The 13,081-nt window shown below is 44.1% G+C and overlaps 1 protein-coding gene across 3 annotated transcripts in view; it reads left to right on the top strand.

Annotated features, from left to right (window-relative positions):
- ranbp9 (RAN binding protein 9) overlaps nucleotides 1–11,896 on the top strand; it is a 128,493-nt gene extending 116,597 nt beyond the window's left edge. The window contains exons 13-16 of one of the 3 annotated variants that reach the window (XR_014620441.1): nucleotides 5,900–6,011; nucleotides 9,265–10,363; nucleotides 10,602–10,669; nucleotides 10,738–11,896. Coding sequence is in view for 1 of the 3 variants with exons in the window: in XM_084328032.1 (XP_084184158.1) it covers nucleotides 5,900–6,011; nucleotides 9,265–9,395 (243 nt within the window). In the remaining 2 variants the exon portion in view is untranslated. Of the gene's footprint in view, nucleotides 1–5,899; nucleotides 6,012–9,264 lie in introns of all 3 variants that reach the window. The other 2 variants (XR_014620442.1, XM_084328032.1) reach the window with 2 other exon arrangements.
- The last annotated feature ends 1,185 nt before the right edge of the window (nucleotides 11,897–13,081 follow it).

A 13,081-nucleotide genomic window follows, 5' to 3' on the forward strand; every position in this document is an offset into this window, starting at 1 on the left:
GAGACAGGGTGGGGAAGACACCACCACTAGACCCAGGGCGGGGAAGACACTAGAGACAGGGTGGGGAAGACACCACCACTAGACCCAGGGCGGGGAAGACACTAGACCCACTGTACCACTAGACCCAGGGTGGGGAAGACACTAGAGACAGGGTGGGGAAGACACTAGAGACAGGGTGGGGAAGTCACCACCACTAAACCCAGGGTGGGGAAGACACTAGAGACAGGGTGGGGAAGACACTAGAGACAGGGTGGGGAAGACACCACCACTAGAGACAGGGTGGGGAAGACACTAGAGACAGGGTGGGGAAGACACTAGAGACAGGGTGGGGAAGACACTAGAGATAGGGTGGGGAAGACACCACCACTAGAGACAGGGTGGGGAAGACACTAGAGACAGGGTGGGGAAGACACCACCACTAGAGACAGGGTGGGGAAGACACCACCACTAGACCCAGGGTGGGGAAGACACTAGAGACAGGGTGGGTGGGGGGGGGGGGGGGTCACCACAACTACAAGCCAGGGGGGGGGGGGGTCACCACAACTACAAGCCAGGGGGGGGGGGTCACCACAACTACAAGCCAGGGGGGGGGGGGGGGGGGGGGTCACCACAACCACAAGCCAGGGGGGGCGCCACAACTACAAGCCAGGGGGGGGGGAGTCACCAGAGGCCCACAATGTGATATTATCACCATACTGTCGTGATACAATATCACAATATTTAGATGTATTACCTTTTTCAAATGCAAAACGGTTAACATCTACAATAAAAAAATATATATATATTAACACTTTCAGTGCCATGGACGACCTACCTCGTTTTATTAGGCCCCCCACTGAGTGCCCACGACGACAAATATCGTTTTATTATCGATCTGAAATCATATTTCATCAACCGAGTCTCCCGTTGGTACAGCAGCCCCTACAGGAGCTCAGAATGAAAAAAAAATAAATTAAAAAAACGCCCCCTATCGTCTATCCCTGTGTAACTGCAGGTCAGTCGCTTAGACTGATCTGGGATATGTAGAGGCGGAGCCAGCTGGTTCCTTGTACTGGAGAGCAGTCTGCTCAACATGGAAGTCATCGCGGGACGGGAATCAGCCTGGAATATATATTTACAGCAGCCAATACTCAATCAATAAACGTGATCGATATTTGGAATGGCGATCAGGAATTGGAATGATCTTTTTGGAGAACATCTGATCTGAGGTAAGGAATCTATTTTACCAGTCTTGGGATAATCAGAGTTGTATTCGCTGAGATCTCAGCGTTTGCCCTATATGTGATGTGTCTATGTGTGCGTGATCGCTGATGAGGAAATAAGAGAATAGATCTTTTTCATACTATGTTTGTTTCTGACTCAAAGTGTGTGTGTGTGTGTGTGTGTGTGTGTGTGTGTGTGTGTGTGAGAGAGAACTCAGCCCTTGTGTGGGTTTTCTTTCCCGTATTATTTCATGCACACTTTATTCATTGTTTTAAATTATTTTCTTTTAAGTTATTTTGTGCATCACTCTGTTTTTAATTTGATGCAAATTTGCAATGCATGAGGGTCATATGACCTTTTGTGTTAAATGGCTGCATAAAGCAAGCATTTGTTGACTCATGTTGATAAGAGTATTAAAACTTGGAACTTGAAAAAGATCTGTTTATAAAAAAAAATTAAGGAAATGCGATTAATTTGCGATTAATCGCAAGTTAACTATGGATACATATCTCGATGTGATCTATCAAGAAATATCTACAGCAAGAATTTTAGGTCTCAATGAATCCAAAATGACATTGTGGTTAGAAGTGGTGGAGAAAATAAAAGCTAGCATATAATGGTAATGTCTGGTTAGGAGCGAGGGAAAATGGATGGATTATCCAATGGGGGGTCCGGGAGGGGGGGGTACGAGCTGGAGCATATGTGTGTAGGTTTTTAGATAACAGGTATTAAGGGTATATCCTATATATGACAATTAACACTTTGGGTGCCGGGAAACGCTTAAACACGTCATTCCCGGCCATGCTCAAGTTGCCGAAGACACTTTACAGCGTCTTTAATATCAATATTTCAAAAATCTGGGATCGGATTCATATGTCCCCTCCGCTGGCCTGAGATCCACCAGGAGGACCCACTGAGCTCTCTGGCGGTTCAGGAGCGCCATCTGGTGGCCGATCGGCGCAATCGCTTAACAGGAAGTGCCATAGAGGTTGTGCTGGACGGCCGTATTACTTCCGGGCACTCGCTATAGGTCCCGGCATTCTAGCTCGTCACAATACACAGCGATCGATTGCCAATAACTCGATAAACAACATGATTTGGACGTATATACCATTATACAAGCTGGAGATGGACCGGGTAAATCTACATCCCATAATGATACAATTTCTACTCTACGATGATCGCCCAACGGCACGCAGAGACTGGGGTGAGTTTTAGCGTGTAAAGTTACCGTCTTCGATACTAACTGCTATTATCAACATTTGACCCACATTAGATGATTGGTATAACGCTGCCCACGGAATTATAAACGCCCCCTAGCCCATCCGGTCAACATCAGATGACGTGTAGTAACTTCTAGAAGTACGTCTAGTTGGAATTTTTTATATCGCGCTGATTGCCATAAAACTGTATTGCATCATCAATATAATGTATTTGGGGCTATAGATCACGTTCTGGAGAAAGCTGCAGAAAGAGATGAAAACATACTTATACATTAGACCAGGGGTGGCCAACCAGTCAGAGACTAAGAGCCACAAAAATTACTGTGGTACCACAAAGAGCCACACCATATACCAGCGTTTCTCAACCTTTTTTTTCAGTCACGGCACCCTTCATGGGTTTATAGGTCTCACCCTCTGGCCTCTGAAGTTGCTAATGTCTTTTTTATTTGGGCCTCACAGGGTTAAAAGTACCCTGTGAGACCCACAGTTGCAAAATTACAAAATCACTTTTAGCCATTTAAAAAAATAATGTTTATTTAAAAAATGTTAAAGGGGAACTATTTGACTTTCTTTCACTATTTGGGCACTTTTACACAATTCCTGTGTCTATGGAACACCTAGGTTTTTTTCAAAAAAAATGCATTGTTTTGTATTTCTAATCAAGTACTAAAAACCGCATTTTTCTACCTCAAGATCTTAAGCCGTTTTGAGGCTGGGCTCCAACCACTGTGTGGCCTGGTGCCAACTGCCACATCAACTGCCACATTATTATGCAGCTGAGAAATCTCTGACATCACAGATATGCACATTTTCAGATGACTCAGTTCAGTGAGGGTGAATATTGTGAGAGGAGAATTGGAAGAATTCGCCAATATGAGAATTAGAGACATATATCCTATTAATATAAGTCCACATAGCTAAGAAACAATGGTAAACACTGAAAAAAGCCATTTATAAGATAGTTCCCCTTTAAGCACATGTATAGTCAATTGGTCCTGTTGTTCAGCCTCACAATGCTATTTGATAGTAAATGTGTTTATATGTCCCACCCTCTGGCCTCTGAAGTTGCTAATTTCTTTTTAATTTGGGCCTCACAGGGTTAACCTCTTAAGCCCGAGATATACAGTAAAAGTGTATTTTCAGCATTACGTTTGTTTACCAATTATTTTAACTGTTATTAGTGAAATATAAGATTATAGAAATCTCAGGGCATTGAGTCGGAAACCGGCGCATATTGACAGGAGGAAGTGGCACAGCCAAAAGTGAGTGTAGTCTTTTGAAGGAAGAGACTCAGGGCTTTCAAATTTCGAAAAACTACCCTACCCAGCTCACACCAGCCCCTGTCAATCATCTGACTTCTGGATTTACTTTTTAATTTCTCTTATTTTTTCGGATTATCTCCCACAAACCTGAACGTTATTGCCATAAAACAGAACGCAGTTAGTTTCTCTACCTTTCTGTGAACGTCTTGCAAAAAACGGTGTTGCAATATGATGAAAAATGGTGGAGAAATTTACATTATAAAAAAGATGGCAGAATTCAGTACTGTATCTACAAACCTGTTTAATCATCTTCCCTTTATTCATTTGCTTAGATTTTTCAGGTCTGGTCAATTTTAGCATGGTGTTATTTACAGTCAAAGATAAAAAAAAATTTAAATAGAATTGATATTCTCCTCTGGTTCATTACAATTTACTCAAGCCTAGTAACAGACACACTATTTCTGACACTGATCCATATATGTCCCTAGATTCAGATACCAAGAACATGCAAATGGACCATTTAAAAAAAAAATTGTAAATGTTTATTCTACGTCCTTATGGAATGAGTGACATAAAAAAAAATTTTAATTTTTTTAAAAAAAAATTTATGGATGGAAGAGCCGCACATTGACGGGCAAAGAGCCGCATGCGGCTCGCGAGCCGCGGGTTGGCCACCCCTGCATTAGACCATACTTTACTATGAATATGTGAATGAAAAAGTTTAACGTTGCTACACAATGAACAATACATATAGGACTTTGAATGGGCCCTAATAATGGCAATGTAGCAATAGAATTTAAAAAGTTATAGCCCTGCAAAGAAGGGGACTTTCTCTATAGACAAATAGAGCCGGCAACCTACAGTTGATAATGAATTTAACCCATGGCAGCCAAAGTGTTAACTAAAATGTGATTTCATTGGATGTGCACTGTCAACTAATGCTTGTATATCTTATCGTGTGTTGTCATGTTTGTTTATGTTTGTTTAAAAAATAATAAAAAAATTAAATACAAAAAAGTTAACTATGGACAATCATGCGCTTAATCAGATTAAATATTTTAATCGATTGACAGCACTAATATATATATACTAGGGATGTCCCGATCGCATTTTCTTGCTCCCGATCATGTGATTTTGAGTATCTGTCGATACCGATCTTTCCCGATCCGATCTTTCACATTAGTAGCCAATTTGACTCATTTGTCAGGAACTGGCGAAGCGAGACAAGCCCCTCTGTTGCCTGAACTTGCCTCAATAGCCCCAGTCGAGCGCGGCGGCTCGCATTATATTCACCATACGAGAAATATTCAAAGTTTCAATCTGTTTGCACATTAGTATACATTCACAGTGTTCGACTTACGTAATGATTTGCTCCATTTTGGTCTGAAACGCTGACTAATAATCCTCACAAAGCGAATGTTGACGTTATCCAGGTGAACGTTCTTCATTCAAGCGAGGCATTCAACACAGCTGTTTGGCAGAGCACCAGCCACCCCCCATTCCTTTGCTCGCTCTAGTCACATAACGTTGAACGCGCGCGGAACGTCCGCCTTGCAAACATTGCAACTGGCTATTGGACTGGCTTCGGTTTCAATTTTAAAATGTTTCCAAACTTCTGACATTTTGTCTAGCTGCTCAGGTGTTACGAGTTATCAGGTGGACCTGCCGGTGTTTCGGGAGCGACGCGTTGTGAGCTTGTAGGTCTGCTATTTTCGGCACACGTCACTGTCGTGCGACGGTGTAAATCAAAGGAAATGCGTTTGTTTTGGCAAATTCTTCTGCTCTGTACTGTGTGACAATAAATAAATAAATGAATGATATGTAATTTAAAACCAAAACTAAGGCCTCAGTATGAGTTTAAGATGTGAACATGGTCATGTTTGTTGAATAAAATAAAATGTTTATTTATTTATTTTCACTCCCGATTTTATTTTATTTTTTATCCCGATCCTCTGAAAATCACGTGATCTACCCCGATCCCGATCACGTGATCGGATCGGGACATCCCTGATATATACATTATCTGTTTTTATCTAATAAGATAATGTTTTCAGTCTGTTCACCTCATTCAATAATATTTATTGCAAAATATCGCAAGATATTGATTTCCCCACCCCTACTACAAGTCAGGTAGTTTTTAACCTGCTACTGCTGCTACTGCTGCTCTTATTACTGTTTTAATTAACCCCATGTTGTTTCCTTTGGCTGCAGGAAGCGTTCAGTCTGCTGGCCTACTCGGACCCCTGGAGCAGCCCGGTGGGCTACCAGCTGGACTCCATCCAGAGGGAGCCTGTCTGCTCCACACTCAACAGTGCAATACTAGGTAGGCCTGTGGCTAGAACCCACCTTTAGTGCATACATTACATTACAGTGCAATACTAGGTAGGCCTGTGGCTAGAACCCACCTTTAGTGCATACATTATAATACTAGGTAGGCCTGTGGCTAGAACCCACCTTTAGTGCATACATTACAGTGCAATACTAGGTACTAGGTAGGCCTGTGGGTAGAACCCACCTTTAGTGCATACATTACAGTGCAATACTAGGTAGGCCTGTGGGCAGAACCCACCTTTAGTGCATACATTACAGTGCAATACTAGGTAGGCCTGTGGGTAGAACCCACCTTTAGTGCATACATTACAGTGCAATACTAGGTAGGCCTGTGGCTAGAACCCACCTTTAGTGCATACATTACAGTGCAATACTAGGTAGGCATGTGGCTAGAACCCACCTTTAGTGCATACATTACATTACAGTGCAATACTAGGTAGGCCTGTGGCTAGAACCCACCTTTAGTTCATACATTACAGTGCAATACTAGGTAGGCCTGTGGCTAGAACCCACCTTTAGTGCATACATACATTATAATACTAGGTAGGCCTGTGGGTAGAACCCACCTTTAGTGCATACATTACAGTGCAATACTAGGTAGGCATGTGGCTAGAACCCACCTTTAGTGCATACATTGCAGTGCAATACTAGGTAGGCCTGTGGGTAGAACCCACCTTTAGTGCATACATTACAGTGCAATACTAGGTAGGCCTGTGGCTAGAACCCACCTTTAGTGCATACATTATAATACTAGGTAGACCTGTGGCTAGAACCCACCTTTAGTGCATACATTACAGTGCAATACTAGGTAGGCCTGTGGGTAGAACCCACCTTTAGTGCATACATTACAGTGCAATACTAGGTAGGCCTGTGGCTAGAACCCACCTTTAGTTCATACATTACAGTGCAATACTAGGTAGGCCTGTGGGTAGAACCCACCTTTAGTGCATACATTACAGTGCAATACTAGGTAGGCCTGTGGCTAGAACCCACCTTTAGTTCATATACATTATTTTGCTTTGTTGATTCTGTCGAAAGCAAATTAAGAAAATAATGTTTTGAATGATTTGGGAAATGATGTGTTAACCCTTTCACTACCAAATGGTTAACCCTTTTCACTGCTACAGTACAGAAGGTTAACCCTTTCACTACCACACAACAAAGGGTTAAACCTTGAGGAATGAAGAGCTACTGTCTTTTTGTATGAATTGGGGGCCAACCTATATCACAATAGGTTTCTTAGTTTTGATGGTATAACGGTGACAGTATTTTATTTTCCAGTATAAATTACAATTTAATATGACGTGTCCATTTTGTTATTTTAAAACAATTCTCATTTTGAATTAAATATCCTATTTCTTAAACTTATACTTTTTTTTTAATACTGCTGCAAGGTGTTATTCACGTTTTCTTTATTAACATAAAGATATTCATATATGTGATGGAGATATAGTGTAGATTAGGGATGCTCGATATTGGCTTTTTTACCTATACCGATATTGTCCAACTCTTAATTTCCGATACCGATATATGCAGGGTCCCCCCCCCCCCCCAAATGGAATAATTTCAGGTAATTAACATTACATATCTCTTGTTGTGGAATTAACACAACATTATGCATACTTTTGACAATAAATAAAATCAGAATTTGTTCTTACTTGCTTGCCTGGGTAAAGGTTATAGAAATGCAAAAAAATTGAAAAACGATACAGATATTTTCCGATATCACATTTTAATGCCGATATCGGCCGATAATATCGGACATCCCTAGTGTAGATATATATATGTATAGATAGATATAGTGTATATTTTTAATTAAAGTTAATAAAGAAAATGTGAATAACACCTTGTTATGGCAAACGATCAGGTTCTGACTCATGTCCATTCAAAATGCTTCCACTGGAAGAATATCTTCTGGACCAACAGATCAAAAGTTGATTAAAAAAAAGTGTATTTTTTGGGCAAAAACAATCATTTTGAAGTGGTGTCTTATTCAAATTGTCATTGCATTGTCATTCACCATTATAACCATACCTCTATTATGCATGGTGATGGGAGTGTCATTTCTATGGGCTGCTTTATAGCCTCTTGTCCTGGTGAGTCAGTGAATTCTATATTTTTACTTTCAAATTCTACAGAGGAATGACAGGCCATGTGCTCTGTGACTTGTAGCCATGCCAAAGGAGTTATGCAGCAAGGCAAAAATCCTAAATATTCAAGCGGATATACGTAATAATGGCTAAATGAGAAGACATGTAGCATTATGGATGGTCTGAGATGACACTGGGACCTTTGGGACACTTTGAAATACTGTAGAACTTGTAGTGAGCTATTTGTGTGAGGAATCTCTAAAATGTCAGTTAATAGAGGGAGTTCAATGATAAACTAACCAAAATCCATCAAAGCACATTGCAAGAGACTAGTGTTCAACTCTTAAAGGTCTGGGAAAGGTTTAGTTGAAGCCATAGCTGCTGGATCCCAAGGGTTCACATACTTATACACACAATGATATTTCATGTTTAATCATTGTATTTTAGTAAATAATCCAAATATATTCAAACTATTTGTAGTTTCCTTCAATCATATCATGCTTTATCAGAAAATTTATTTTAGATGAAGATATAATGAAGATTAATGTGTGAAGTATTTGAAAGATTCCAAACGGGTTCCCATACTTCCCAGCCCTAGTGTGAAGAGTCTTCAACAGGGAGCGAGCGTGTCGTGCTTCATCCCTCACGGATCCATCGCACCTCTACTCCTGATTGTCAAAGTACAGACATTTTCTTTTTATCTACAATTAAAAAAAAAATCTGTCATTGCTGACTGCTCTCTCTCTCTCTCCACCCCCTCTTTCCCCCCCCCCCCATCTCCCTGTCTCCACCCATCTCTCTCCACCCATCTCTCTCCACCCCATCTCTCTCTCCACCCCATCTCTCTCTCCACCCCATCTCTCTCTCCACCCCATCTCTCTCTCCACCCCATCTCTCTCCACCCCATCTCTCTCTCCACCCTCTCTCTCTCCACCCTCTCTCTCCACCCTCTCTCCTCCACCCTCTCTCTCTCCACCCTCTCTCTCTCCACCCTCTCTCTCTCCACCCTCTCTCTCCACCCTCTCTCCTCCACCCTCTCTCTCTCCACCCTCTCTCTCTCCACCCTCTCTCTCCTCCACCCTCTCTCCTCCCCCCTCTCTATTTATCCTCCCTCTCTATTTATCCATCCTCTCTCTTTCTCCTCCCACCCAACAGAGACCCACAACCTGCCCAAGCAGCCCCCCCTGGCCCAAGCGGTGGGTCAAGCCGCCCAGTGCCTGGCTATCATGGCCCGCTCGGGCAGCGGCTCCTGCGCCTTTGCGTCTGTGGACAATTACCTGCACTAGCCCTCTATACACCACACAAACACACGTATACACACTCACTCACTCTGACGGACTGTCCAGAATAAGCCCCTCCCACCTGTTTAATTTGTGTTGTAACTTTAGTTGGAGGGAGATGTTTAGAATGTTTACCATCTCGCTAGTGTGCCGTCTCGATTATACAGATTAAATGATTGAAATAAGGGGGGGGGGGTGCTAATGGGGTGATTCTGGACAGAGCCTTTGGGGGACAAACACACACCACCTCCCCATCATCCATAAATATACACCTCTGACCTTGGCTAGCCTCATCCATAAATATGGATGACCTCTGACCCTGGCTAGCCTCATGAAACTCAAACAGCCAGTAAGAAGGCTGGTCTTGCATCATTAACATTAAACAATTTGACAGTGGGAAAGCTAGCCAAGCGTAGCAGATACCCTCTGATCACAACATGGCCCCCGTTCCAACGCACCTGGGGGGTTCTTAGTTGACCCCCTCTAAGAACCCGGGGAGGACTGACTGACACAAACAAAACAAACTGGTCAACACAAAGACCTCCATCGCTGACCACCCTTTAACGTGGTCGCCTGTTATAAAAGAGAGCCCTGATTAACCAATATATAAGTACACAAACAAGCAAAACACGCAATGGCAGGGCCAAATACGGAACCCAGGACTGAAATAACCTGCTCTGGCTGGTTTCTTTTAGTCCCTTCCCCCGACTCGCAGAGCACCCTCACCAACGCAGAGGTTCACTGCAGCGAGCGCCCTCACCAACGCAGAGGTTCACTGCAGCGAGCGCCCTCACCAACACCGAGGTTCACTGCAGCGAGCGCCCTCACCAACACCGAGGTTCACTGCAGCGAGCGCCCTCACCAACACCGAGGTTCACTGCAGCAAGCGCCCTCACCAACACCGAGGTTCACTGCAGCGAGCGCCCTCATCAACACAGAGGTTCACTGCAGCGAGCGCCCTCATCAACACAGAGGTTCACTGCAGCGAGCGCCCTCATCAACACAGAGGTTCACTGCAGCGAGCGCCCTCACCAACACCGAGGTTCACTGCAGCAAGCGCCCTCATCAACACCGAGGTTCACTGCAGCAAGCGCCCTCATCAACACCGAGGTTCACTGCAGCAAGCGCCCTCATCAACACCGAGGTTCACTGCAGCAAGCGCCCTCATCAACACCGAGGTTCACTGCAGCGAGCGCCCTCACCAACACCGAGGTTCACTGCAGCAAGCGCCCTCATCAACACCGAGGTTCACTGCAGCGAGCGCCCTCATCAACACCGAGGTTCACTGCAGCGAGCGCCCTCACCAACACCGAGGTTCACTGCAGCGAGCGCCCTCATCAACACAGAGGTTCACTGCAGCGAGCCGCAGCCTCTGCTGTTGCAAAAGGATGGAAAGTGGCGACTCCAAAAAAAATAAAAAAATAAGGATGTTGGAGAAGTGTGTGTGGACTCGGGACTTTGAAGAAGCCAGAGACGAAATCTGCAGTCTTGACTTAATGTCTAAAAAAATATATATATAATTTGCCACCTTTTTTGTTTTTAATCTTGTTTTAAAAAAAAAAGAAAAAAAAATTAGAAATTGGGGCAAAAGGTGGGGGGGGGGGGGGGGGGGGTTGTTACTAGGCTTTTATTTTTCTGGGTTTACAGGCATGGTGCAGATTATTTTATTATTATTCCCTGCATTCACAGTAAATTTGTTGATCGCCACTGAGCGATTCTACAGAAATAATAAAGGGTCCTGATCCCACCAATCTTTACCAGTGAGCTTGTGTGTACATGTTAACATTTATGAATAAATAATAAAAAAAAAGATATATCAATAGAGTGAGGTATTTAGTTATCAAAAATAAATGATTGAAAAAAAAGGAAAGAAAAATAAAAGAAGACTACCCTTAACACTTCTTGCCGACAGCGCGGACCTTACCGTGTGCTGGTAGTTCATCGTCTGTTTTTAACGTTTTTAAAAAGATCCTCTGGTTGGTTATAAGAGCAGACCCCCCCCCCCCCCCCCCTCTGGTTGGTTTTAAGAGCAGACCCCTGGGTAACCCCCCCCTGGTTGGTTTTAAGAGCAGACCCTGGGTAACCCCCCCTGGTTTGTTTTAAGAGCAGACCCTGGGTAACCCCCCCCCTCCCCTGGTTGGTTTTAAGAGCAGACCCCTGGGTAACCCCCCCCCCCCTCCTCTGGTTGGTTTTAAGAGCAGACCCCTGGGTAACCCCCCCCCCCCCCTCTGGTTGGTTTTAAGAGCAGACCCCTGGGTAACCCCCCCTGGTTGGTTTTAAGAGCAGACCCCTGGGTAACCCCCCTGGTTGGTTTTAAGAGCAGACCCCTGGGTAACCCCCCCCCTCCTCTGGTTGGTTTTAAGAGCAGACCCCTGGGTAACCCCCCCCCCCCTCCTCTGGTTGGTTTTAAGAGCAGACCCCTGGGTAACCCCCCCTGGTTGGTTTTAAGAGCAGACCCCTGGGTAACCCCCCCCCCCTCCTCTGGTTGGTTTTAAGAGCAGACCCCTGGGTAACCCCCCCCCCCCCTCCTCTGGTTGGTTTTAAGAGCAGACCCCTGGGTAACCCCCCCTGGTTGGTTTTAAGAGCAGACCCCTGGGTAACCCCCCTGGTTGGTTTTAAGAGCAGACCCCTGGGTAAGTGCACCCACCCTCTGCTAATCCTCAAGCTGCACAACAGGTTTGATGCAAAAATGTGTTGTGGTTTTTATTTTCGTATCGATGTCTATGCTGATCCTTTATCGACCAAGAACTCAGGAGCCAAAATGCCCCTTTTTCCCCCCTCCCCTCCCTCCTTGGTTTAAAACGCTAAGACCCAGTGGACCCGTGTCGAGCCCTGGGTTACTAACGACCGCAGCGGGTTGGCCTCCATACCAAGCTCAAGTTTGAGTTTTTGATTTAATATTGGGTGTGCAAAACCCAAAATTTGAGAGCTACCCTTGGGCTAAACTCAGGTGTGCGTGTGAAGTGAAAAGGACAACACAAAAAAGACACACAAGCAGGGGGTGGGGGGTTCTGAGATAGGAATTAACCGGGAGTCGTGTCTACAAAGCTTGAAATACTGAGGAAATGCATGACCATAACGAACCCACGTGGGTGAAAAGCTAGCTCCCGTTGGACCAGGCTCACCCCGCGGTACCATGTTGCTTCAATCTACTTGTGTTACTACTGCTGAGCTAGCGTTCAGGTGTGAAAAGCCCTCAACGTTACCCGTCTTGTTTAGCTCCATTGATTTGAGATTTTGTTATGTACATCCACCCCCACCCCCTCAAAGTAGAGGCAAACTTTTTCATCCTACTCGTTTTGGTTTACTGACTCCTTTTCTCTGGCCTACTGCTACTGTTAGTGCTCAACGCATCAACAAAGGAAAACCGTGTTGTCAACTCTGCACTGTGGCCATGACATCTACAATAAAGAACCAAATACTTCTTGGAAGACTACATTGGCAACTGTGTTTTGTGCTTTGACACTACAGAGGAAACTGGTAACCAGGGTTCGCACAAGGTCCTTGAAGTGCTTGATAAAAAAATAAAGCAAAGGCCTGGAACTTCTTGAAAACAGCCTAAAAACGCCTTGAAATTCATATCAACCATTTGCATTGAAAGTTCATGATAAAAATTCTGAATCGAGAAATATATTTTTTTTAATAAGGTGTAACTGTCAGAAATGGGATTAAGCCATAAATATTGGATCAGT

This window comes from Notolepis coatsorum, assembly GCF_963971535.1.
Source record: "Notolepis coatsorum genome assembly, chromosome: 13".
NCBI classification, from domain to species: Eukaryota; Metazoa; Chordata; class Actinopteri; order Aulopiformes; family Paralepididae; genus Notolepis; species Notolepis coatsorum.